At 47.0% G+C, this 26,304-nt stretch overlaps 1 protein-coding gene across 1 annotated transcript; it reads right to left on the bottom strand.

Moving 5' to 3' along the window:
- Positions 1–22,466: 22,466 nt before the first annotated feature.
- Positions 22,467–24,766, bottom strand: LOC144107802 (uncharacterized). The gene is made up of 9 exons (XM_077640998.1): positions 24,605–24,766; positions 24,350–24,527; positions 23,475–23,507; positions 23,343–23,396; positions 23,213–23,254; positions 23,084–23,131; positions 22,836–22,877; positions 22,686–22,763; positions 22,467–22,604 (listed from the first exon to the last, which is right to left on the bottom strand). The coding sequence occupies exons 1-9, from the start codon at positions 24,729–24,731 to the stop codon at positions 22,574–22,576; spliced, it is 633 nt and encodes a 210-aa protein (XP_077497124.1). The 5' UTR covers positions 24,732–24,766; the 3' UTR covers positions 22,467–22,573.
- Positions 24,767–26,304: the final 1,538 nt, after the last annotated feature.

Raw genomic sequence — 26,304 nt, 5'->3', positions numbered from 1 at the left:
TACTCCACAGGTTATTCAAAAACAATTACTTTTAAACGGATAAGAAGCGCTGTGTAGGGTTCGGCGCGCTGTCGCATCTTTTTGTACATGCGCTGCGAATATTCCGCGAGAGGGCAGTGACCTAGGATGCATGCGCGTCCGCTTTTGTTTTATTTTGTTTTGCTTTGGTGCACGCCGTTATAAGGGGACTCATGCATTTTTGGTTAGTCTCCCCATTCGTCCTTGCGGTTTCCTTCGCCGGTCTGGACGGCGGCGCTATCTGCCGGCCTCGACCATGGACCCCTGTCCCCTTGGCGAAGGATTGCGAGACCACCTAGGCAGGAACTCGTCTGTAAGGGAAAACGCTGACATCAGTTCTGAGCTTTCCTATTTGTCAAAACTGATCAGCCGCAGTTAGCAGTTTATTTTTACGTGTGGAAAGGGGCGCGGGCATCTTCGGGGTGTACCCGTGAAGGGAGCCGCGCCCGTGTGCTTTTGTCTCTAGCTACTCCTAGCTGGCAGGTGCTCGGTCTGGCCAAGTGCGGAGGGAGTGACCGTTGAGGGCTGGTGCAAGGCGCGCCAGTTTGACTGTTGGGACGCGGTGTCCCTCGCCTCTGTGCAGGCGGTCGGCTAGGCCGGCCGCGGATAGTTGTGGCCGTTTACTGACTTTTGTTTGTACGCATCTGTAAATAGCCTGTATAAAAGTTGGTTTCTCACTAAATCGCTTCGCCTGCAAGTCATATCATCTAGAAGCCTTCAAGCAGTGCATCCAGTTTCTGGAAATCACCGGAAAAACACCACCGGCAAACCTTTACTGGCGCAGTCGACAGTACTGGTGCTCTGCAGCGGCCCCGAGGAACGGACGCAGTCATCCACGGAGAGATCGACGAAGTTCGGAATCCAAGGCGAGATACCGAAAGGACGACATGCTACGGGGGTACGAAGGTGCGAACCGCATCGGGCGTGAAACACCGAAGACAAGGCCTTCTTCAACAGACACAGAGTGGTATCCCTGAGCAACGGCGGCAGTTGAGAAGATTCAAGCGGACACGGCCTCCAGCGGACAGAAAACGGCATCCCCGAGTAAAGGCAACAACTAGCGGCTTCAGTCGGCACCTGGTCCGATGTCGCCGCCATTCCTGCCCGAAAAGAAGACCCTGAGCGCCGCTCCGAGTGAGTTCCTTGGCTCCTTCGTTTTCTTAGCGGTCACTGTTTGACAAAGGCTTGCGTAGTTGATGATAACCCGATTTGGTCATCTTAACCCCGACAAGGCATCTACGATGGACAGTGGTAGTGACAGTGGTGACAGGAAGACGGTGAAGACAGGGGCAGCAACGATGCGTCGGGGTCACGGCATGGCCGAAACATTGAGAAAGAGTTGGAATTGTATGAAAAAAAAATAAGAGCCTTAGAGCTCGAGATGCAAATCATGCGTGCTCGAAGCCAGAATGCGGCGCCTTCCGAGGACGAGCGGTTGAGACAGTACGCGAAGCGACTCGCCGGCGCGCTCCCCAAATTGCCGGCAGACGGTGAAGTACCCGTCTGGTTTTACTCAGTGGAATGCTCGCTCGTGGCTTACAACGTGCCGCCGAAGGAAAATTGGGCGCAGCTTGTGTTCCCGGTGCTGGCTGAGCGGATAGCCTACTTTTCGACACGGTTCACCGCAGAGCAGCACAGGGACGACGACAATTTGAAGGCGGTGGTCCTAGACGAGTTGAAACTTTCAGCCGCAGAGAATCAAAGGCGGTTTTCTGGGGCCACCAAGCACCGCGAAGAAACCTGGAAGGCTTTTGTCACACGCGTCCAGAATTACCTAAATATTTATTTAAAGTCACAATGCATGTCGTCTTTTGACGGATTATTGAAGCTACTGGTTCCCGACCAGCTCAAGGAGGGCTATCAGAAGAAGCACATAAATATGTCAAGCTGCGCGAGGGTGAGAAATGGCTGAATGCGGATGAGATAGCTGCACTGCTACAGACATACGAGGAAGCCGCCGTGAAGGGAAGCGCTCAGAGGAAAGCCGACAGCTTTAAAGGTTTTGACACGCCCCCAAATCCGGGAACTGAAGCCACACCTACGCAGAAGCATGGAGCAGAGCGAGGAGACGGAATAGCCGCAGTCAGGCCAGGAGGAGAAAAGAAAAAGGTATCGCGGTCGGGTGGCTGTTTCCGATGCGGAAGCTGGAGACATGTTGTCGCGAACTGCCCATTTGATCGTGAGAACCCAGCTGATAGACGAGAGAATCCACCGCGCGATGATAGGCTAACGGCACGCGTGTCCACCCATACCTTGCAATCCGCGCGTCCAGCGCTCAGGGACATTAAAATCCGCTGTAGGGAAGCGGTTATTGGCGCTATCGTGGACACCGGTGCAGATAGCACCGTAGTGCGCGAAAGCCTTGTACCTGAGGAGTTCGAATCCTCACATGGGACGATCGATCTCGTCTCCGCTTTCAGAGAGAAGGTAGAGGCAAAACTGGCAGTAGTTCCGTTGGTGGTGTGTCGTGGCGCTCCCCTGATCGAAAATGTGGACGATGCGACACCGGTGTTGTGTGCGCTCACCGACAAGCTCACACAAGCCGACTGTCTAATTTCCGCAGACGCATGGGAACAGCTGCACGACTCGGACAAAACGGACAGTGAGGGTCTCGTGCAGGAGGTGGGAACTCTGTCGCCACCGGCTGAAGACAGACCAGATAGATCAGGGCCAGACGTCGGCACTGAGCCCGTCCTGGCGTTCGCAGACGAACCCCTGTTCCTGCTGACAGTTGACAGTAATGAGGTCGAGCCACCACAGGCGGGCGGCACGGCTGAGCTTAGCGGGGCACAGAAGTTTCGCGCGAAGCAGCATGAGGATGAGACTCGGCGTCAGGCCTGGCAGAACGCCAAGCAAGGAAAGGCGGGCATGTCTATCGTAGACGGAGTTTTGTATCATAATGACCAGGTGCTTGGCCAAAGGGTACAGCAGTTAGTACCGCCAAGATTACGGCGCGAGGCCGCACTCACCCTAGCACACGAGTCCTATTGGAGGGGGGGGGGGGGCACTTGGGATTTCGCAAGACTAAAGCTCGCCTAAAGTACAGTTTCTACTGGCCGGGCATGGAGTCGGATATTCGCAAACACTGTGGCAGCTGCCATAGCTGTCAAGTGCGTTCAGACCACCGGCGAACCGATAGGGTACCGATAACGCCTCTCACTCGCCCGAAGTTTCCCTTTCAGAAAGTGAACGTGGATATCATAGGTCCGATTGAGCCATCGTCTGGCCGAGGACATCGGTACGCGCTTTGCGTAATAGATCTGTGCACGCGTTGGCCAGAAGTAGTCTGCCTAAGGTCTTTGTCCGCCAGAGCAACCTGCGACGCGCTGCTTTCGGTGTTTAGCCGGACTGGGGTTCCCGAGGTGGTGTGCTCAGACTGCGGCACCAATTTGACAGCCGCACTTACGAAGGAGTTCCTCGAAAGACTCGGCTGTACCCCGCGCTTTTCCGCTCCCAATCATCCGGAGCGCAATGAGGCGGTGGAGAGGTGGAACAGAGTCTTTAAGACCATGCTCTCACAAGTAATCGAAAATGAACCGAAAGACTGGGACAAGTTCATTGCCTTTCTTCTTTGGGCCTATCGGGAGGTGCCACACGACACCACTGGCGTGTCACCCTTCCGAATGCTTTACGGCCGAGACCCAGTAGGACCACTCGGTATCCTGAAGCAAAGCTGGGCAGGAGACATTGAGGTACCCGGGGAGCTAGCGAGTGCTCCAGCTGAGAATTTGAAAAATCTGAAAGCACAGCTCGAGATCACGGCCTACATTGCGGAGCTAACGACTGGAAAACAGCAAGAGGCGTACTCGTCGCACTACAACAAGCACGCAATGGTAAAAACCTTTCGCGAAGGTGAGGCGGTCCTCGTATTTGATGACAAGAGGCCAGGGAAAATGTACCCGAAGTGGCTAGGGCCGGCGGTGGTGACAAAAGGGTACCGCGAGCACTCGTACTATGTGCAGATGACTGACGGTCGCCGCATGCTAGTACATGCAAATAAGCTACGCCCTTACGTCGGGAAGGTAGGTTCGATGAGCGTCATATTTGATGACGACTGCGATTTTGGAGAAATCGAATATACCCCGCGCGCAAGCAACGTCCCGAAGGACCGGGTAATGCCTACGCCGGATAAAACAAGCCACTTAGGGATGCAGCGGAGCTGGTGCACGCCACGTTCGAGCAGCCCCAGGCATTATTTGCGAACGAACCGTCGATCGCGCTCAAGGTCGAGCACAGCATAAAGCTCGCGGAGGGGGCAACTCCAAGGCGAGGCCACCCTTATAGGATCCCAGAGGCTTTAAAAGACGGAGTAACGAGGAAAATTTATGAGCTCCTTGCACAAGGCCTCATCTACCCCTGTAAAAGCCCTTTTGCATACCCGATCATGTATGTTACCAAAAAAGGCGGGTCGGTACGTCTTTGCATCGACTACCGAGCACAGAACGCGGTGAGCGAGACGGACGCATTTCCTATGGTTTGCCCCCAGGAGCTGATCATGCGAGTCGAAGCCGCAAGGTTCATAACACTTCTGGACCTCAGGCGCGGCTATTGGCAGGTGCCACTCGCTCAGGATTCTCAGCTTCCAACAGCGTTCATCTCGCACCTAGGTCAATTTGCCTGGCGGGTGATGCCTTTCGGTCTTAAGAACGCAGCGGCAACCTTCCAAAGGAACATGAACCAGTTGCTAGCCGGGCAGGAAGAATACGCTTCCGCCTATATAGACGATATCGCCGTATTCAGCCAATCTCTAGAAGTGCATATCCATCATTTTAAGCGGGTGTTTTGCACACTGGAGAAGTGCCAGGTAGCGATGCCTTCAATCCGCTACCTGGGTCACGTTGTCGGCTCAGGCCGGCATGGCCCAGCCAAAGAGAAAATTGAGGCCATCGAAGGAATTCAAGCCCCTAAGACAAAGAAAGAATTGAGGAGCACCCTTGGGCTGTTCGGCTACTACCGTAGCTATAACAAAAGAACTGTAGCGCGACCAAGACGAACACAAGACTAGCGCTAAACTTCATCTAACTTTATTCTCTGGCCGCGCAGCAAATATAAGGAAAAAAACCCGATCACGTGCAGATACCAGGTCACACACACCACTATCAACAGAACCGTTCAAGATATGCCATCTCCGATTTGTATAAATTCACAGACGTTTCGCTAACACAATATACGCCTCTCTTCCTTTTTTACCGCGAAAACGCATAAACCGTTAGTGCCTTTTAGATCTGTGGTTAGCGAGACGGAAACGTGGCAGCTTAATCTAAGCAGATACCTGCAAAAGCACCTAAGTCATTTATGTGTATCTGATCCTTTTCATACTAACAGTTCAAAGGATGTTATTAGGTTTCCAGAAGGAAATGCTTCCATTGGTTATGTGTTTTCTGTGGATGTTGAAGATTTATTTTATTCTGTGCCCCACAGTGAGTTGTTTGTAGCTGTAAGAGTTGCTATAGAAGAGAGCGGTGCTGTTCAATTTCAGAACTTCTCAGGGGTTTCAATAGATAATTTTATGAGGATACTTGAATTTTACCTCAGTGGGACGTTTGTCTCTTACGGCAACAAATTTTATCGCCAAAGACAAGGGATCTGCATTGGATCCTGCGTAGCGCCTGTACTTACTAACATTTTTCTAACATCTATTGACCGCGCCCTTGAACTAAGTTTAACGGGGAAGGGGGTTCTGAAAGTTTTTAGGTATGTTGACGACTACCTGGTAGTTTAAAAAAAACAGAATGAATTGACGTACACAGATGCTGTGAGCACTGTGTTAAATACCTTTAAAGATATGGGAGGGGGACTGAGGTTCACGCATGAGCTGCCTGTGCGGGGTTCTTTACAGTTCTTAGACATAAACATCAATGTGGGTGTATATCATGCATGTTGGCAATACGCACCGCGAACACAGAAGCAGTTACTTCTGTATGCTTCGGCTCAGTCGAAAACAGTGAAACGCGCCATTGCCAAGCTTTGCCGTGAATCGGCTCTCATGAAATTGTGCTGTCATACTATGCAACGGAGCTATGACACGCAGGTTGACAGATTACTTTCGGCAGGGTTCCCAGGCACTGTCATCGCAGCGGTTGCTGAAGCCCTCTTACAGAAGATAAAAACCATCAAGTTGCAGCAGCCATGTGTCAGCAGAGAAACGGCTATCAAACCGGAGGTTGTGCCATATGTGCACAAGGTAGCCCACCACTTGAAAAAAGTGGCCAACAAACATGGCGTGCTGGTTGCCTTCTCGGCCCCACGCAAGATGGCACAGCTCTGCGCGCGAATTGCGAGCAAAGACAAGAGTGGTTGCCGCGTCAGGCATGCAAAGAAGTTTACGGATTGCTGCATCGGGGTGGTATATCAGATACCGCTGTTATGCGGGAAGGTCTATGTGGGCCAAACAGGGCGGTGCATAAATGAAAGGGCAGGTGAGCACGCGCGCTCACTGAAAGACCTAAGTGGTGCGCATGTTCCTCAGCACTGCACTGAGTGTTCTGTCAACCACGGTTTCATGAGATAAAGATTTTGGGCAAAAGCAAAGATACTAGGACAAGGGAACTACTGGAGGCATTTCATATAAGGAAGAGAGGCGTATATTGTGTTAGCGATACGTCTGTGAATTTATACAAATCGGAGATGGCATATCTTGAACGGTTCTGTTGATAGTGGTGTGTGTGACCTGGTATCTGCACGTGATCGGGTTTTTTTCCTTATATTTGCTGCGCTGCCAGTGAATAAAGTTAGATGAAGTTTAGCGCTTTGTCCTGTGTGCCTCTGTCTTGTGTTCGTCTTGGTCGCGCTACAGTTCTTTTGTTACAGTATGCACCATCTAGCCCAACAAAAAGTTCTTCTATACCGTAGCTATGTTCCCAATTTTGCAGAAATCGCTCTGCCTCTAACACACCTGACAGGAAAACGCGTGCCGAACAAAATACCGTGGCCAGATGACGCGGACAAAGCCTTGAAAGCCTGAAGAAAGCTCTAAGCGAGGCGGTTTCACTGACCACTCCGGTCCCGCGAAAGCCGTATCTGCTTTTTACAGGCGCGTCGGCAGTAGCAGCCGGTGCCTGTATAGCGCAGCTTTCTGACAACGGCACTGAGGCGCCGATAGCCTTCGCCAGTCACAAGTTCACACCATCGCAGACGCGGTGGGCGGCAATCGAGAGGGAGGCATTCGGGGTAATCTGGGCATTAAAAAAGTTTGAGACGTGGGTGTTCGCCGCCCCCCACCGTGACTGTCATCGCTGACCACAATCCGCTCTCCCATCTTACTGGCAGTGTGCCTCAAAGTGCAAAGCTTACGCGCTGGGCTCTTGCGCTCCAACGCTACAATGCTACCATTGAACATCGCAGAGGAGCCGACCACGCTAACGCAGATGCCTTGTCTAGAATACCCAACTCTTGTTGGGATAGTGCACTGGCTGACGTCCCGCAGTCCCGCAATGACCGCTGGGGATAGTGTACCAGGGAACTGTGTGTGCATTGACAACAAACTGTACTCGTTGTACTCAAGAGAGGCGCACGTCGATCGAACGAAAGTGTGGGATTTCTGTGCGTGTTTTTTTTGTCTATATTTTGTGGTCCTCTGTAGCATGTATCTGTGTGTGTGACGAAGGGTCGCAGCATGCGGGCTCGCAGGCTCCGGTTGCTTGCTCGTGCAGACGTACTCAACCGCCACTTGCCGAACCCTTTTTCTGTTTGTTGCCTCGGCTTATCTCTGAATAGAGTAGCCGAGCCTTGGGGCGAAGGTGTAGGGTTCGGCGCGCTGTCGCATCTTTGTACATGTGTTGCGAATATTCCGCGAGAGGGCAGTGACCTAGGCTGCATGCGAAATGGAGAAAGCGAACTAGAAAATTGACAAGCAAATATCTGGACAGCAGTAAGGGGGCAAATCAGCAATTATCGGTTAAGAAAAAGGTTAAAGGAACAGAGAGAGCTTTGTGGAAAACAGGGATGCTGACGAAATCGGCACTAAAAACATACTGGACCTTTAAACAGGAAATTGTCAAAGAAAATATCTATGATAATTGTAGGGGAAGTTCTTTGTTGTTTGAGGCCAGGACTGGAGTTTTGCGGACTAAGACGTATAGAGTCAGATACCAGGAGATAGACACTTTGTGCATTGCGTGCGGAGAGGAGGAGGAAACGGCTGAACACTTGATACTTTTCTGTAAAGGGCTTCACCCTACAGTGGAAGGCAGCGGGGCTGACTTACCCAAGGCATTGGGGTTTAGGGATAGTGAAGGGAAAGTGGATTTTAAGAGGTTAGAAGTAACCAAGCGAAGGTTATCTGATTGGTGGCTAAAAGCAAGACAGGAGTAAAATTTCACAAGACATGGCTAGGTGGCTTGAGCCACCGCCCGATGTAAAGGGTTCAGCCGTATCCATCCATTCATCCATCCATCCATGCGCGTCCGGTTTTGTTTTATTTTGTTTTGCTTTGGTGCACGCCGTTATAAGGGGACTCGTGCCTTTTTGGTTAGTCTCCCCAGTCGTCCTTGCGGTTTCCTTCGCCGCTCCGGACGGCGGGGCTATCTGCCGGCCTCGGCCTTGGAACCCTGTCCCCTTGGCGAAGGATTGCGAGATCACCTAGGCAGGAACTCGGGGGTAAGGGAAAACGCTGACATCAGTTCTGAGCTTTCCTATTCGTCAAAACTGATGAGCCGCAGTTAGCAGTTTATTTTTACGTGTGGAAAGGGGCGCGGGCATCTTCGGTGTGTACCCGCGAAGGGAGCCGCGCCCGTGTGCTTTTGTCTCTAGCTACTCCTAGCTGGCAGGCGCTCGGTCTAGCCGAGTGCGGAGGGAGTGACCGTTGAGAGCTGGTGCAAGGCGCGCCAGTTTGAGTGTTGGGACGCGGTGTCCCTCGCCTCTGTGCAGGCGGTCGGCTAGGCCAGCCGCGGATAGTTGTGGCCGTATACTGACTTTTGTTTGTACCCATCTGTAAATAGCCTGCATAATAGTTCGTTTCTCACTAAACCGCTTAGCCTGCAAGTCATATCATCGAGGAGCCTTCAAGCAGTGCATCCAGCTTCTGGAAATCACCGGACAAACACCACCGGTAAACCTTTACTCGCTCTTTTTCTAAGGCTACTTCTTCGTCAAAACTTAGCTACGATTTTTATTCACGACCGCTTGCAACTAAAAGAACTTTACAGCTGCAGACAACGTTACCAATGTTACTCTGGTGATCAAGCAGCCAGCTTTCTGTTGGGGTATCGCTGTGACGCGTCGCTCAATTCACTCAGTCGCTTGCATGCCTTGACGCGTCACCCCCCTCGCACCCTGAGCTTGACAGCAGGTGTGATCGGCTCGTAGAGGTGTTTTCTAATCTTAAGACGCCACATCATAAAGACGCACATACGCGTAGCGAATAACACAGCGCGAAACAGACCGAGCGGCATACGCTATCGGCAGTCCGCAACGCGTCGATAGTGGCGTCAAAAAACACGCGTACAGGCAGCGCACGATCACGTCGAATAATGAGTGCACATTGTCAGCTTGTGGAGGATCACGGGGCGACGGTGCCAGATGGCGCCACGTTGCCATAAGCAGCCCGCAATCCTTGCTCGCCGTGACCAACCAGCGCGCCATGAGCGACGCGCTATGGTTCCTGTTGAGCAGTAATGGTACACGCTATGCTAAATGTGACTGATATTTTGCGCAGGCTGTCACACCGTCGCAGTATCTCACGCTCAAGTTAGGATTCATGTGTAAAGGAACGTTACTCATCAGTGTTCTCATCTGTGCTTTCGACATAACTATGAAGCATTGCTGGGTAGCTTGGCGTTCACATGGTTGTTGTAACCGTGCAAACGGCGCTACCTGCCGTGGCATAAACGAGTTACAGAGAACAGGCAACCATGGAGTGCAAATTTCCGGCACTTGCTCAGATAACCTGTTTTCATTGGTCGCAGTATATGTCGTCATTGGGAGATTAAAATGGGAATGGGAGCTTCTCAAAAATTGAGCTGAGGGCAGCATTTTGTTCGCTTGTATTTTAAATTTCTTCATTGAATAACTCCCGTTCCTATGCATCGATTCACGTAATTCTTTTTGAGTCAGCATCTCTCTGACATAAGGAAGCCATCTAAAATGTAACCGGCATCCGTTCAAGCGGTGTTTCGCAACCCCTTTAACCTAACCACAGATGACTCCTCCTACAATTTCATCTTTTCTTCATTATTGGCCATGTTCCTTCCTCCACAGCCCATAAACCACAGTGTTTAGGAGCGGTTTGGGCTATTTGCTCTGTAAAACTGCATTAACGCTACCACAAACGACTCCTCCTATCATTTCACCTTCTCTTGATATTGGACCCTGTGTTTTCCTTCACAGGGCATGACGCACAGTTCATAAAAGTGGTTTGTGCTATTTACTCTGTCAAAGTGCATTAACGCAAGCACAAACGACTGCTCCTACTATTATAATTTCTCTTCATATTTTACCCTCTGGACTCCTCCACAACCCATGAACCACAGTGCATAAAAGAGTTATGGGCAATTTACTCTGTAAAGCTGCATTAAAACAACCGCCAACGACTTCTAACATTTCAACTTCTCTCCATATTTGACCCTCTGACCTCCTTGACAGGCCATGAACCACGGGGCATAAAAGTGATTTGTGCTGATTACTCTGTAACACAGCATTAATACAACCACAAACACACCTCCTGCCATTTCAACTTCTCCTCGTTTTTAAAACTCTTGCCTCCTCGACAGTCCATGAAGCTAAGTGAATAAAAGTGGTTTGTGTATAAACTGCAAAAAAGACCTCAAGCCACTCCTCCAACTATTTTACCTTCTCTTCATATTTGACCTTCTGGCCTCCTTGACAGGCCTGTACCGCAGTGCGTAAAAGTGGTTGGTGCTGTTTACTCTGCAAAACTGCAAAAATGAACCACACACGAATACTCCTGCCATTACACCTTCTCTTCATATTTGACCTTCTAGCCTCCTCCACAGGCCATGAACCAGAGTGAATAAAAATTTTTAGTCCTATTTACTCTCTAAAACTGCAAAAAACAACCACAAACATCTCCTCCTACCGTTTAACCTTCTCTTCATATTGGTCCCTTTGGCCTCCTTGACAAGCCATGAACCTGAGTGAATAAAAGTGGTTTGTGCGATTTACACTTTAGAACTGCAAAAATACGACAAACGACTCCTCGTGCCATTTCACCTTCTGTTCTTATCTGACCTTCTGGCCTCATCAACAGGCTATGAACCAAAGTGATTAACGTGAGTAGTGCGATTTACTCCATACAACTGCATTAATACAACAAAACAAAACACCTACTTTTTTACCTTCTATTCATATTTGACCCATTGGCCTCATCGACAGGCCATGAACCTAAGTGAATAAAAGTGGTTTGTGCTATTTACTCTGTGAAACTGTAAAAAAACGATCACAAAATACTCCTCCTACTATTCTACCTTCTCTTCATATTTTACCTTCTGGCCGGCTCCACAGCCCATGGACCACAATGAAAAAAGTGGTTACTGCTATTTACACTGCAAAACGGCATTAAAGCAACCAGAAACGATTCCTAGTGCCGTTTCACCTTAAGTGGATGAAGCGCTCAAAAGACACGGCGCATAGGCAAAGACGGACACGACACAGGCGCTACTTGCAACTGTTTATTGGATACACGCACGGCTTATTTATAGCCAAGAGGTAGGGGTGATGGAAAAAAACACAAGCAAAGGGTAAAAGATACTGGCGATGGTATGTATACTGCATTGTAGGGAACAAAAGTGACTCAAATTTTTCTAAACTTATCTAAACATATACTCTCATTCTTATGTATGACTAGCGATGGGGTTGTTATGCAGGAACTCCCGCCTTTTTTAATCCGGTGGGCTTCTAGCAGTTCTCGGGCAGTCTTATCTTTACTTCTGCAAAAGATTGGAGTTTCCTGGAGCTTTGGTTGACAATTCTTCTTCTCTTCTTTGCCGCAGTCCTTGCAGTGATGCGGCAAATGTTACCCGGTACCAACCCTTAGTGATCGTTTGTGCTCGGTTAAACGTGAATTAATACATCGGCCTGTCTTGCCGATCTACACCTTTCCACAGGTCAGCGGGATGCTATAAACCACCCCCACAGCGCATTTCAGAAACGGGTTTACATGCTTAATTTTACATTCTGTTGATTTGGCATCATCATTTCCAATCTTTCCACACAGCGATGCAAGTTTTCTGGGTGCAGAGAAGACCACTGGTACTTTGTATTTTGCAGCAACACGCTTAAGATTATGAGCCACTTTGTGGGAGTATGGAATCACCACCGGTTTGATTTTCTTTTCAGATACTTCACCATCTTCGCTCTTTCTTTCTCTTTCTTTTTTTACTTTTTTCAGTAATGTTTTCGTGACAGAACTAATCACCAGGGAAGGAACGCCTGCCTGTCTAAGCTTTTGTATCTGTATATCAAATCTTTCCTGTACTGTATGACAGCACGATTTTTTGAGAGATATTTCAAGGCACATGATGGCAATGGCACGTTTCACAGTTTTAGAGTGCGTCGAATCGTAGGGCAACAATTCTTTGCGGGCACGAGGTCGATACATCCAGCAAACGCCTTCGTCAGTAATGGTTATGTCAATATCTAAAAACTGTAACTTTTTTTCTTCCGCGAGTTCATAAGTAAAATCCAAACCCTTGCCATGTTGTTTAAAATCTAAAAGGATATCCTGCACAGTTTGCAAATAAGTCAAGGGTGATTGCTTAGTCAATATAATTAAAAAATTGTCAACGTACCTAAAGGTCTTGAGAACTTTGCTTGCGTCAAATGCCACCGATAAGGTTCTGTCAATGCCCGCAAGAAAGATGTTGCACAGTACGGGAGCGACGCACGAACCAATGCATATTCCTCTTTTTGCACATACATTTCACTTTGAAAAGAAACGCTTGTCATAGACAAATAAAACTCTAAGAGTGCTAAAAGGTTATCTGCAGATATTCCGGCAGTATTTTGGAAAGCAATCAGGCCGCTTTTTTCAATGCAGGCCAAGACAGATGCCATCAACTCTGCATGTGGTATAGAGTAAAACAGATCAATCACATCTACAGAAAAAATACAACCTAGTGATTCGTTCTCCCGCAGAAATTGAATGATTTCCAGACTGTTCTTGACACCAAACGGATCTTACACTACCAGGTTATTGAGTTGTTTTTGAAGGTAGCGGCTAACAAGATTTTGCCAGGAACCTCTTTCGCTCACTATGCACCTGAAAGGTACACCTTCCTTGTGTGTCTTCGCAGTGAAAAACATATCCAAACTATTGCGCTTGCTGTCGTGAATACCTTTTGCGAGCTTCTGTAAACCGAGTTCTTCACATACGGAAATTGCCCGAATTTTTACCTTTCCAGGTTTCAGTTTTGTAGTCTTGAAATTCTTGTGGATGGCCTGGACTGCTCTCTCGCTGAACATGCCTGACGGCAAGACGACGAAGCCTCCTTCTTTGTCGGCCTGCATAAGTCGTAGGTCATTGTCGTTGAAAAAATCTACGACATGCTTCATTGGAGATCGTTGGCGAGGTCCGAAAGTAAGTACCGTCCTAATAAGGCTGTCAACACCGTCGAGCATTCACCTTTCTTTGTCCTCCACATCGGCTTTGTTAGAAATCTGTCGATTGAGGGAAAGGTGCTCATGTTCCGGGATCCTCGGCTCGAGGCTGTACTTCGGTCCCTTCTTGATGACTTGAACGACGTCTTCCGGAACGTATGCTTCAACGAGAATCTGAAGAGCCGTACCGCCGTCTTGGGCTTCTTTCCTTCCTTTGGGTAGCAAAAGCAGATTCCTTTGCCACATGAATTCTGTGGTCTGGGCTGCTAGTTTCCGCAGAGACTGTAGCTTTGTGCCGGCAAGGGTCATAGGGTCCCAAGAAAAACACATTAAACGAAGCCAATCGTACAACAGACGAACCTGTCTCCATATCTCGGATCGTAGGATCCGGCACATCCTTTTAACAGGACCGAGGGAGGGTCTGGCGAAACCAAACAATGTGGCAAGTTCATTAGGTATAAGTCCTTTCTTGATGCAGTACCCATAAACCCTCGCACGGCACGTCGCAAGGGCGATATGGCAAATCACCAGTGCAGGTTGAGGTTGACTTGAAGAGACACATAGAAAAGGGCCCACTGTAGAAGAAAGGTATTTTAGTAGAACACGTTCTTGGGGAAGTTGGTTCATAGCTTGAGTGGATGAAGCGCTCAAAAGACACGGCACATAGGCAAAGCTCCAGGAAACTCAAATCATTTGCAGAAGTAAAGATCAGACTGCCCGATAACTGCTAGAAGCCCACCGGATTAAAAAAGGCGGGAGTTCCTGCATCAGCACCCCATCGCTAGTCATACATAAGAATGAGAGTATAATTTTAGATAAGTTTAGAAAGATTTGAGTCACTTTTGTTCCCTACAATGCAGTATCCATACCATCGCCAGTATCTTTTACCCTTTGCTTGTGTTTTTTTCATCACCCCTACCTCTTGGCTATAAATAAGCCGTGCGTGTATCCAATAAACAGTTGCAAGTAGCGCCTGTGTCGTGTCCGTCTTTGCCTATGTGCCGTGTCTTTTGAGCGCTTCATCCACTCAAGCTATGAACCAACTTGCCCAAGAACGTGTTCTACTACAATACCGTTTCACCTTCTCTACATATTTGACCCTCTGGCCTCCTCAGCAGGCCATGAACCACAGTGAATAACAGTGGTTTGTGCTATTTACTCTGCAAAACTGCAAAAAAAACAACCACTAACGAATCCTCCTACCATTTGAACTTGTCTTCGTATTTGACATTCTGGCCTCCTCGAGAGGTAACGAACCACAGTGAATAAAGGATGTTTGTGCTTTTGCTCTGTAAATCTGTATCAATACAACCACCAACTCCTCCTACCATTTTACCTTCTCTTCATATTTTACCCTCTGGCCTGCTCGACAGTAATATACGTTGTGGGTCTAGTTGGTTCATACTCAGACTTCTTTTATGCGCACAGAAAGACGACACAAAAATTCAAGGTAGACAGGACGGAGCGCAACTTTCAACTGTTTTATTCCAGAAAAAGTACATGACATTTATACCAAAAAGAATGGATAGTTATCAGAGCCACGTGCCGGCCAGAGCCCGGGAAAAGCACACAGAAGGCACCGGTGACTCACCTCATAGGAAATTTATCTAAAAAAGCAAAATGTTTATCATATATTGTCACAGATGGTGCACTGACACATGAACTACCGCTTTTTCTTATATGGTAGGCTTCAGCCAATTCTCGCGCAAGCGTGTCAGTACTCCTGTACAAGATGCTGGTACCTTGGAGCGTTGCATCACACAGTTTTTTTGCTTTCTGTTATATGTCGTTATCTTTTCCACACTCACTGATGTGCGCCGGCAGGTGCGAACCGGTACCGTTCTTCAAAGACAAACTGTGTTCCCTTAGCCGCTCATTAACACATCGGCCCGACTGCTCAGTGTACACCTTCCCACTCTTCAGCGGAATTCTGTACACTACCCCTTTTTGACACTTCACAAACTTTTTAACATGTTTGATTTTGCAATCTGAGTTGCGGCTACCATCTTGCGAAACTAGACGATACAGTGAAGAAAGTTTCCTTGGGGCCGAGAAAACCACGGGTACCTTAAACTTGTTAGCCACGCGCTTGAGGTTATGAGCCACTTTATGCTGATATGGGATGACCACAGGTTTCACTTTCTTTTTTGCAACTGCAACCATTGTCTGGTTCCTACTCCTTTCTTGTTTAATCTTGAGAAGAGCTTCAGCAACTGAACTCACTACTATCTGGGGAAAGCCTGCCTGTTTTAGCTTCGCGACCTGATCGTGAAAGCTTTCCTGCGCCATGTGACAACAGGACTTTCTTAGAGATGGCTCAAGGCATATCAAAGCGAGAGCACGTTTAACAGTTTTCGATTGCTTAGAATCAAAAGGCAACAATTTCTTCTGTGCACGCGGTTGGTACTTCCAGCAAAAGCCTGCGTCCTTAGGGGTTATTTTCAAGTCTAAAAATTGCAAACAGCTGTCATTGGCGAGTTCACAAGTAAAATTCAATCCTTTGGATAGTCGTCTAAAATTAGTAAGGATGTCCTCCACGACTTGTGGATAGGTCAAAGGTGATTGTTTCTTCGAAACAATAAAAAAGTCGTGTACATATCTAAAAATCTTTAGCGTGCTACCGTTTTCAAGCGCCTCGGCCAATGATCTGTCCACACCTGCGAGAAAAATGTTGCAAAGCACAAAGCAATTTTACTTGTGAACTCACCAATGACAGCTGTTTGCAATTTTTAGACTTGAAAATAACCCTTAAGGACGCAGGCTTTTGCTGGAAGTACCAACTGCGTGCACAGAAGAAATTGTTGCCTTTTGATTCCAAGCAATCGAAAACTGTTAAACATGCTATCGCTTTGATGTGCCTTGAGTCATCTCTAAGAAAGTCCTGTTGTCACATGGCGCAGGAAAGCTTTCACGATCAGGTCGCGAAGCTAAAACAGGCAAGCTTTCCCCAGATAGTATTGAGTTCCGTTGCTGAAGCTCTCCTCAAGAAAATTAAACAAGAAAGGAGTAGGAACCAGACAATGATTGCAGTTGCAAAAAAGAAAGTGAAACCTGTGGTCATCCCATATCAGCATAAAGTGCCTCATAACCTCAAGCGCGTGGCTAACAAGTTTAAGGTACCCGTGGTTTTCTCCGCCCCAAGGAAACTTTCTTCACTGTGTCGTCTAGTTTCGCAAGATGGTAGCCGCAACTCAGATTGAAAAATCAAACATGTTAAAAAGTTTGTGAAGTGTGAAAAAGGGTAGTATACAGAATTCCGCTGAAGTGTGGGAAGGTGTACATTCGGCAGTCGGGCCGATGTGTTAATGAGCGGCTAAGGCAACACAGTTTGTCTTTGAAGAACGGTACCGGTTCGCACCTCCCGGTGCACATCAGTGAGTGTGGAAAAGATAACGACATAAACAGAAAGCAAAAAACTGTGTGATGCAACGCTCTAAGGCACCAGCATCTTGTGCAGGAGTACTGACACGCTTGCGCGAGAATTGGCTGAAGCCTACCATATAAGAAAAAGCTGTAGTTCATGTGTCAGTGCACCATCTGTGACAATATATGATAAACATTTTGCTTTTTTAGATAAATTACATATGAGGTGAGTCACCGGTGCCTTCTGTGTGCTTTTCCCGGGCTCTAGCCGGCACGTGGCTCTGATAACTATTCATTCTTTTTGGTATAAATGTCATGTACTTTTTCTGGAATAAAACAGTTGAAAGTTGCGCTCTGTCCTGTCTACCTTGTCTTTTTGTGTCGTCTTTCTGTGCGCATAAAAGAAGCCTGCTCGACGGGCCATGAACCCAGTGGATAAAATGGTTACTCCTATTTACTTTGTTAAGCTTCATTAAAACAACCACAATCGACTCCTTGTACCATTTCGCTTCTCTTCTTATTTGACCTTCTGGCCTAGTCGACAGGCCAGGAACCACCGTGAACAAAAGTTGTTTGAGCTAATTACTCTGTAAAACTGTATTAATACAACCACAAACGACTCCTATCATTTCACCTTCTCTTAATATTTGACCTTCTGGCCTCCTTGACAAGGCCATGAACCAAGTGAATGAAAGTAGTTTGTGCTATTTACTCTGATAAACTGCGTTAAAACCTCCACATACGACTCCTCGTGCCATTTCTCCTCTTTTTATTTACCCCTTTGGCCTTCTCGACCGGCCATGAACCATAGTGCATAAAAGTGGTTTGTGCTATTTACTCTGTAAAACTGCATTATCACAACCACCCACAAATTGTTATATCTTCTCACCTTCGCTCCAGTCATATTCTGCCTTCTTCAATACTATCCAGGCTATGAACTACAGTGCTTAATATTGGGTTGTGCTATTTACTATCTAAAACTGCATTATCACAACCACAAACGACTCCTACTATTGTTTCACCTTCTTTCATATTTCACTCAATAGCCTCTTCGGCACGCAATGAACTACAGTGCTTAAAAGTGCTCCGTGCAATTTACTCGGTAAAACAACATTAGCCCAACCACAGACGAATCCTCCTACCATGGCACCTACTATAATATTCGACCCTATAGCCTCTTCGACAGGCCATGAACAACAGTGCTTAGAAGTCTCTTTGCTAATTACTCGGTAAACAGCATTAAAAAAGCCCCGAAACACAGTTTCAGTGCATTTTTTTGCCTGTTGGTTGCATAAAATGAGTTAGAGTGATGCTTTTGGCATCTGTTGAATCAAGTATACTGCAGTTTTTAATATTTTAATTAGCTCCTAAAAACAAATTCGTTGCGCAGGCGGTGCCACCATATAGTGGCGGCTTTTATGAGCGGATATGACATAACTTCGTCGGAGCATGATGATTAGACAAAGAGTAAATATGCTGCAAATTGTGTTAATAACTAGAGACAGGTTTTGTCAAGTTTTTGTTTTTATAACACTTTAACGAAACCAACTTGTCTGCATTAAATAAAAGCAGTGTAAAGCAAGCAAAACAAAAATACATCACGAGATGCTCTGGCAACTTTTTGCATCGAAGGACTTTGCGCCTTTCTGCTAACGTCCGTCGACCTAACACTCAATACTTATATCTAATCTCTATGTATCTGAGAGTGGCTTTGCGGAATCGATACGAACGAGCCATTGAACTCTATAAGTGTTCATTTAGGTCCCGAAGAAAGAGGCGTTCGTTTCACATTTAGCAGGGAGTGCGCGTCGTAAGCTTGTAGAGAATCACCGGGCGGCAGTGCCAGATGGAGCAACGTTCCCATAAGCAGCCCGCGCTCCTTGCTCGCCGTAAGTAACCAGAACACTAGGAGCCACGGGTAATGGTCCGTGGCAAGCAGGAGCTGTACGCGCTATGCTAAATATGTCATATCTTGCGCAGGCTATCACATCTTCTCAATATCTCGCGCTCGAATTCGGATTCATAAGTAAGTGAAAGTCACTGATCAGTGGTTCCTTCTGCGCCATAGACGTAACGATGAAGCATTTCTGGGTGACCTTGGCGTTCACATGTTTGTTGTAATAATGCAAACTGCAATGCCGACCTCGGCATGAAAGGGTTACAGAGAACAGGCAAACACAGATTGCGCACAGCCGCCTCTTGCTTAAGTAGGCTTTTTTATTTGGCTGCACTAAGTGTCGTCATTGGGAGAGCGAAATGAGAACAGGGAGCCAAAAACCACAGTGAATAAAAGTGGTTTGTGCTATTTACTCTGTCAAAGTGCCCTAACACATGCACAAACGCCTGCTCCTATCATTTCAGCTTCTATTCATATTTGACCACCAGGCCTCCTCGACAGGCCATGAATCACAGTGCATAATGGTACGTCCACACTAGCGACAAAAACGCGCGCGACACGCCGCACGCGGCAAGCGCCCGCGCGGCAGACGCGCGCGGGCAAGTCCACAGTCGCGTTTTGCGGCACGCGGCAACGGCGCGTGGAGTCAGGCGCTGTCTCGTTCCATTCGATACTTCTCGTGACAACGCGCTCTCCGTTCTCGTTCCATCGGAAGTGTCTGTGTTTTCTTGCGCCACTGCCGACCACGCTCAGGCATGTCGGATACGGACGAGGAGCTACTCGTGACTGTGAACACTATAATACTTATTTGTGGTTTACTTGTGCGACGCCGACGTGCCAGAAAGCGGACGAGAAGGTTTTGGGTGCGCCCTATATGGCGGGACAGGGACACTGAGGGCCAGGCGCATACTCTGCTTCCCCGCCTGCGCGCGAGAGACGAAGGATAAAGTGGTATCGATAACTACTTCTTCGATTAAGTGCGTGCAACCTGCAGATCGTAGAGTCTCACAAATGATTGTGCCGTTTCTTGTAGCTACCTGCGAATGCCGCCGAGTGTCTTCGACACTTTTCTTGGTCTCGTGCGGCCCCTGATTGAGCGGCAGGTGACACCATTCCGGGATCCCATTTCTGCTCATGATCGACTAGCGATGACGATTCGGCAAAATTTATTTGAACCCTATTTTCTTTCTGTAATGCAAGAATACCGAATGTCTATGCTACACTTGTACCGACACTTAAATGGAATCCTATTTACGCACGGGAAGCTTAGCGCACAGCCCATGGTTTCAGTGCGAGATCAACGCACCGAAATGCCTCTCTCCCGTGTATTGGTGCACCACGCTCAAGAACCCTAGGCGACCAAAAATCCCCCCCCCCGCCTCTGCACGCACGCACACGCTTACTTAAGGCGTGCCACATTATCAGTTCGTTGTTCTCGCACGTCAATCCCGAGTTTATCTTCATTCAGTATTTTCGGTAGTGCAAAAATGAACAGGCTAGTCAGCAATTATTTGCTTAACTGTTTATGTTATTATTGAAATTATATTTGCATTGTTAGCGTGGAAAACCCAGATAATATATTGTTTGCACAGTGTTGAGTGTTAATTTCAAAATAATGGTTTATATGAATTTTTTACAGGTTCCTTGCGAACGGAGACACCTTCAGGAGCTTATCGTACAATTTTCTAATAGGGAGGTCAACGGCATGTGAAATTGTCAGAGAAACAACTTCCGCGCTTTGGGACGTTCTTCAGCGAACATATTTAAGGTTTCCGGCAACTTCCCAGGAGTGGCTAAAGGTAAGCAGAGAAGCTGTGTAATTCATGTTGTCTGAAATCTGAGTAAACAAGGTATATCAGTGCTTTCCAAGGATACCGTGCAATAGTTCAATATGACATCGTTCTGTATCACGAGTTTGTAGTGGTCGAGTACGTAATATAGGTGATAGGTTTGCCTTTTCTATTTTCAGATCGCTGCAGATATGGAAGAATTTTGGCACTTTCCCAATTGCATAGGAAGCATCGACGGTAAACATGTGCACATCCAATGCCCAGACAACTCAGGATCGATGAATTTAAACTATAAGAAAACATTCAGTGTAGTCCTCCTAGCTGTGTGTGATGCACATAACAAGTAAGTCAATTCTTTCAATGCTTGGAACTTTACTATGTTGATTTCCTCAGCTTGCACTCAAGAGGTCTCATGTCACCACAGCAAGCTCAACTGTCAGTGTGCTCTAATTTGCAACAGAAGCCTTTCCAAACTTTGTGATTATTATAAACTTAGAATTACAAATTCAGTACCCAATTCCGTAGACAACTGCAAAATAAATAGAGACTGTACAGGGGTGTGTTCTTTATTGTACTAATGTGTGTCTACTTCTAGGTTCACCTATGCAGACGTTGGCCATTATGACGGTGAAAATGACAGCGGGATCTTTCAGCGATCACCTCTGTTGGAAGTGCTGGAAAAGGGTTTGCTGGGCATTCCTCAGCCTAGGAGCATTGGCTCAATAGGTCTGATTCCATACCACATGGTTGGGGATGAAGCTTTTCCGCTGAAGCCATTCATGATGAGGCCCTATCCAAGACGAGGTCAGTTCGAAGTTATTTCCATTTGATATATCTGCCTTTAACGCACTCTTTATGCTGCTGTTCAAGTAAAGTATGGTGTTCTGATCCTTTTATAATGTTCGCTAAAGCTACATTGAACTCTGCATGTAAATTGCAACCCTTTCAGTTGACATAAATCAGCGAGATATAAGTCTGCACGATAGATAACACTGGTTTAGCCACTTAGCACGTAGAGTAAAATGAAGAATTGCTTGAGGTGTACTGTTTTCCTTTTTCTCAGGGCTGCAGAAGTTCAGGAATGACCCAGCTCAGCGGCAAGAGTACCTGAAAAGGGCAACATTCAGCTATCGCTTGAGCCGAGCAAGACGGTTGATTGAAAATGCCTTTGGAATCATGTCAAGCAGATGGAGAATTTTGCGGCGACCATTTCGGGCGTCGGAGGAAACGACACAAAATATTGTGAAGTCATGTGTTGTACTGCACAACTTCCTGCTGAGTTCGCCGCAATCGCGATCTGCATACAGTCCACCGGGTTTCACTGATCATGAGGACTGGGAAGGCAACATCGTAGAAGGATCCTGGAGAGCTGGCAGTGACAGTCTGCCGGGCATGGGGGACCTCATCACTATGTCTGGATATCATTCAGCAAGGTAAACTATCTCGCAAGTGAAAGCATGCACAATCAGGATTACCTTGTTTGGCCACTGATGGTGCTGCATTTTGTTGCTTTTGCAGGACAGCTATGGATATGCGCAACCACTTGGCAACCTACTTTATGAATGAAGGACGGGTGCCATGGCAGGAGAGGATAGTGACCCGCGCGGGAATACAGGTAATGATGCAGTTTTCAATCATTTGCTCAAAACATATGTTGCAGGCGCATAAATTCACAATAATGCTGCACAAATTGGACAGCATTCTTTATTGCCGGAATGTAGCACAGTATTCATTCGGGAAGCTCCATTTCGGCCTCAAAAATAAGCGAATGAATCTTAAACAGTATCTCTGAGCGTTTTCTTGCAGCAAGCTTTCGCAGCTTTGTGGCCATCTAGTTGGCCGCCTCCTTGCATTCGTCTGGTGGGCTTTCGGCCCTGGGTACTGCAAGCTTCCTAGCTGTCTCAATTCTGCTTAGTGTGCTGCTGCAGCTACCCAGTGCTTCCTGCACAGCTTATTCGAATGTGTCATTCTTTTTTCTTTTACTGTAATGACAATGCAGCAGTTTTCATGGGCAGTTACACACACATACAATGTTTTGCAGGACAAATGAACAACGCAGCTACCGAGACTGTGGTGTCGAGGAAAGTCGCACTTGGGAAGGCTGCGCTGGCGGCTGGGCTCTGTTTGTGCCACTGTTGGACCTTGGACGCATGAAAAGAAAAATATCCTCTGTTAAGAGAGATACAATGTAACATTCCTTGAGACAAGCTCACCCGGAAGATGCTTCAGTCTCAGTTGGGGTTGGACTGAGCAAGCTGAAATACATAGAGAATGTGTTTCGATGAGACAACAGGATATGAAACGTCCAGTATGTGGTGCACAGCATTTTACTACCAGGAAGTCAATTTATGCAATGCATTATTATCCGTCTTTGTAAGTAATAAACTATTTCAATTAGCAAGTGTGTTTCATGCTGTCTGTTCTATGATTGATCATTCACAATAAATTCACAAGTACCCACCCACAGCTCTCTTCATCTGAATTGCACATAGTTGTTCTCCCAGAGCATCTGCATTGACATCAACAAATAATAAACAGAAGTAAGTAGACGTGATACATGGTAGTGCTAACAAAATGTGACAAAGCATACATTTCATCCAGCACTTCTTCAGCAGGCGATGGGCTGGGCCAACTGCATATAAGATTTATCTATATTGAATGAATATTTGTCAGAGTACCACATGCAGGTCCCAGTACGTAAACAGAAAGAAACAAAATACCAATCGCCTGCAGCACTGCTGGTTGACAGCGCCTCTTCGGCCTGCTGCAGGTGTCTGTGAGGGCAGGAATCATTATGTAAACACCTAATCTAAGCATTCACGAATATAGTTAAATATAGGATTAGCACCTACCTTTCTTGTGGCAGTGGGATATTCGTGGTTAATCTGGAAAGCAACCATACAACGAGTATTGTAATCCACGATACACGCACATATGTTAACATTTCTTAATTATGCGGCTATATGCAAATAATAAACGCTGTCCTGTATCGTACCGTAAAACCCCCGAGCAACAAAATAATGAAACGAAAAAGTGAGAGTAATTTAATAGTTTTTTAACTGCTTCGATAATGTCGCCTATGCGAGAGCAGTGAAATGTGAGTTTGCAAGCACGGGATATCGCAGCAATCAGACGAGGGCAGGAAAATTTTGAAAATTGGAGTGGTATGTGGCAACAAATGCAGTCACTAAATGCTGCAACATAGAGAAAGGGCGAGCGCACGGCCGGCAGAAAACAAAACCGCGAGCAACCGAGTTTATTATTTCTTCGTAAAAATAACATGTATGAATGTGTTCTAGGATGAAAACTCCGTATTTAACGAAGAAATACAGAAATACGTCCGGCTGTGTGCCGCACGAATGCGCCTCGCGCACGGCGCATAGGCACATGCCTCTTCAATGTATCAAACAATACAGCACCATTCTTGAACATGATAAGAGAGCGGCCGTATTCAGAAATTAATGTTGCGACTGGACTTGATCAACATAAGATTAAGAATCGTCTGTAATGAACATGCCCGAGAGGGTCATTTCGTTTCCTTCGGCGCGTCAGCCGTTCACGTGAGCCACGGCAAAGCTAAGTCGCATTTCTGAATACGGTAGTAAATGCACCCATGCACTAGCGAGCATACATTTACCCAGGGAGCAAATATTCCAATATATGCACCAGATCAGGTCCCTGTGCGAGCGGGAACAGAGGTGAACCACACTTCACAAGTGCATCTTACTTTTCGGCGTAGTACGGTGTCTTCCGCAGGAAACTGTCTAGAATATAATAGTATGTCCATTCACTTTTCGCTTTCCCTTCTTTGCCGGGAGCACCACTCTTGTAGGCCTTCTTCTTCTCCAGCGCTACCTTAAGCCAGCGGTCGCGGAAGTTCTTAAACTTCCCCGCTGCCTGCTCGCCTGCATGGTAGGTACAAACACAATCACATGCTCACACATGTTCCCGAAACATTAGGAAAATTTCACCAATTACTCACCTGTCATTCCAAACTGTTGTCCAATCATGTGCCAGCGGATGGCGCGCAGGTCCTTATCCTTAAAATCAATGTTCAATTTATCATACAGGCACGGATAACCACGCACAGTTTCCAAAAACGCTTCCATTGCGACTTCGACGACGTCTCGGTGGCAGTGTGGGAAGGCTTAACAAAAACAGACCCCTTGACTGGAAATGGCCTCTGAGATTTTACGGCGTGCCTGTCTGAGATTTACGGTGCGTGTGTCACGGAGCCCATAGGTTATGATTCTTAGCTTATGCCACAGGTGGCGCCACAACAGCGCGGCTCGCTTCTGATTGGTGGTCGTTTTGCGGCTGCCGCGAAAAATGGGTCTCGCACCCATTCGCGCGTTTGCCGCGCGTTGCTGCCGCTTTTTGTGAATCTTGCCGCGCGCGGCGTGTCGCGCGCGTTTTTGTCGCTAGTGTGGACGTACCATAACAGTTTTTTTTGCGTTTTTTACTCTGTAAAAGTGCATTAAAGAACCGCAAACGACTCCTCCTGCCATTTCTCCTCTTTTTTTTACCCTCTGGCCTTCTCGACATGCCATGAACCGTAATGGATAAAAGAGGTTTGTGCTATTTACGCGGTAAAACTGCATTAAAACTACTATTCACAAATGGTATTATCTTATCACCTTCTCTTCGGTCATATTTAACCTTCTGCTGTCCTCCCCAAGCCTTGAACCAGAGTGCTGAAAAGTGGTTTGTGCTATTTACTCTGTAAAACAGCAATAACGCCATCACAATCATCTCCTCCTACCATTTCACCTTCACTTTATATTTGACCCTCTGGCCTCTTTGACAGGCCAAGCACCAGAGTGCATAAAAGTGTTTGTGCTGTTTAGTCAGTAAAACTGAATTAACGCAACCATTCCTAAATTGTCTTATCTTGTCACCTTCTCCTTAGTCATATTTGACCTTCTGCAATACTCCCCAGGTCATAAAGCACAGTGCACAAAAGTGGTTTGTGCTATATACTCCGTCAAAATGTGTTAACGCAAGAACAAAAGTGGGCTCCTAATATTTTCACCTTCCCTTCATATTTGGCCTCCTGGCATCCTCGACAGGCCTTGAATCGCAGTGAATAAAAGTTATTTGTGATATTTACTCTGCAAAGCTGCATTAACCAAACCACAGACGACTCCTCCTACCATTGTTCATTCTCTTCATATTATACCCTGTGCATTCCTCCAGAGGCCATAAACCACCGTGCTTGAAAGTGGTGTGTGCTATTTGCTCTGTCAAAGTACATTAACGAAAGCACAAACGACTGCTCCTACCACTTCACCTTCTTTTCATATTTGACCATCCGGCCTCCTCGACAGGCCATGAACCACAGTTCATACAAGTGGTTTGTGCTATTTACACGTAAAACTGCTAAACAACGACCACAAACTTATCCTCATACAATTCCACCTTCTCTTCATATTTGACCTTCTGGCCTCCTCGACAGGCATTGAGCCTCAGTGAAAAAAAGTGTTTTGTGCTATTTGCTCTGTAAAACTGCGAAAACTGCCTCAAAGGAGTCCTACCATTTCCTCTTGTCTTCATATTTGGCCTTCTGTCCAGGTCGACAGGCCAAGAACAACAGTGAATAAAGTTTGTGCTATTTTCTGTATTAACCTGCAATAAAATCACTACAAACGACTCCTCCTGCCCGTTCACCTTTTTCCATGTTTG

This window comes from Amblyomma americanum, chromosome 1, assembly GCF_052857255.1.
Source record: "Amblyomma americanum isolate KBUSLIRL-KWMA chromosome 1, ASM5285725v1, whole genome shotgun sequence".
Taxonomy (NCBI): domain Eukaryota; kingdom Metazoa; phylum Arthropoda; class Arachnida; order Ixodida; family Ixodidae; genus Amblyomma; species Amblyomma americanum.
Note: the sequence above shows the minus strand (reverse complement) of the source record. Positions and strands in the feature narration are given on the sequence as shown.

Bases quoted from the DNA above. Each gene is read 5' to 3' on its own strand.
- LOC144107802 (XM_077640998.1), bottom strand. From the start codon at position 24,731: ATGGAAGCGTTTTTGGAAACTGTGCGTGGTTATCCGTGCCTGTATGAT. The intron at 22,764-22,835 runs GTGAGCTTGTCT...CATGCGTCCAAG, and splicing joins GAGACTGAAGCATCTTCCGG to GTCCAACAGTGGCACAAACA. The intron at 22,605-22,685 runs GTAGCTGCGTTG...TTGTCATTACAG, and splicing joins TCCTCGACACCACAGTCTCG to TAAAAGAAAAAAGAATGACA.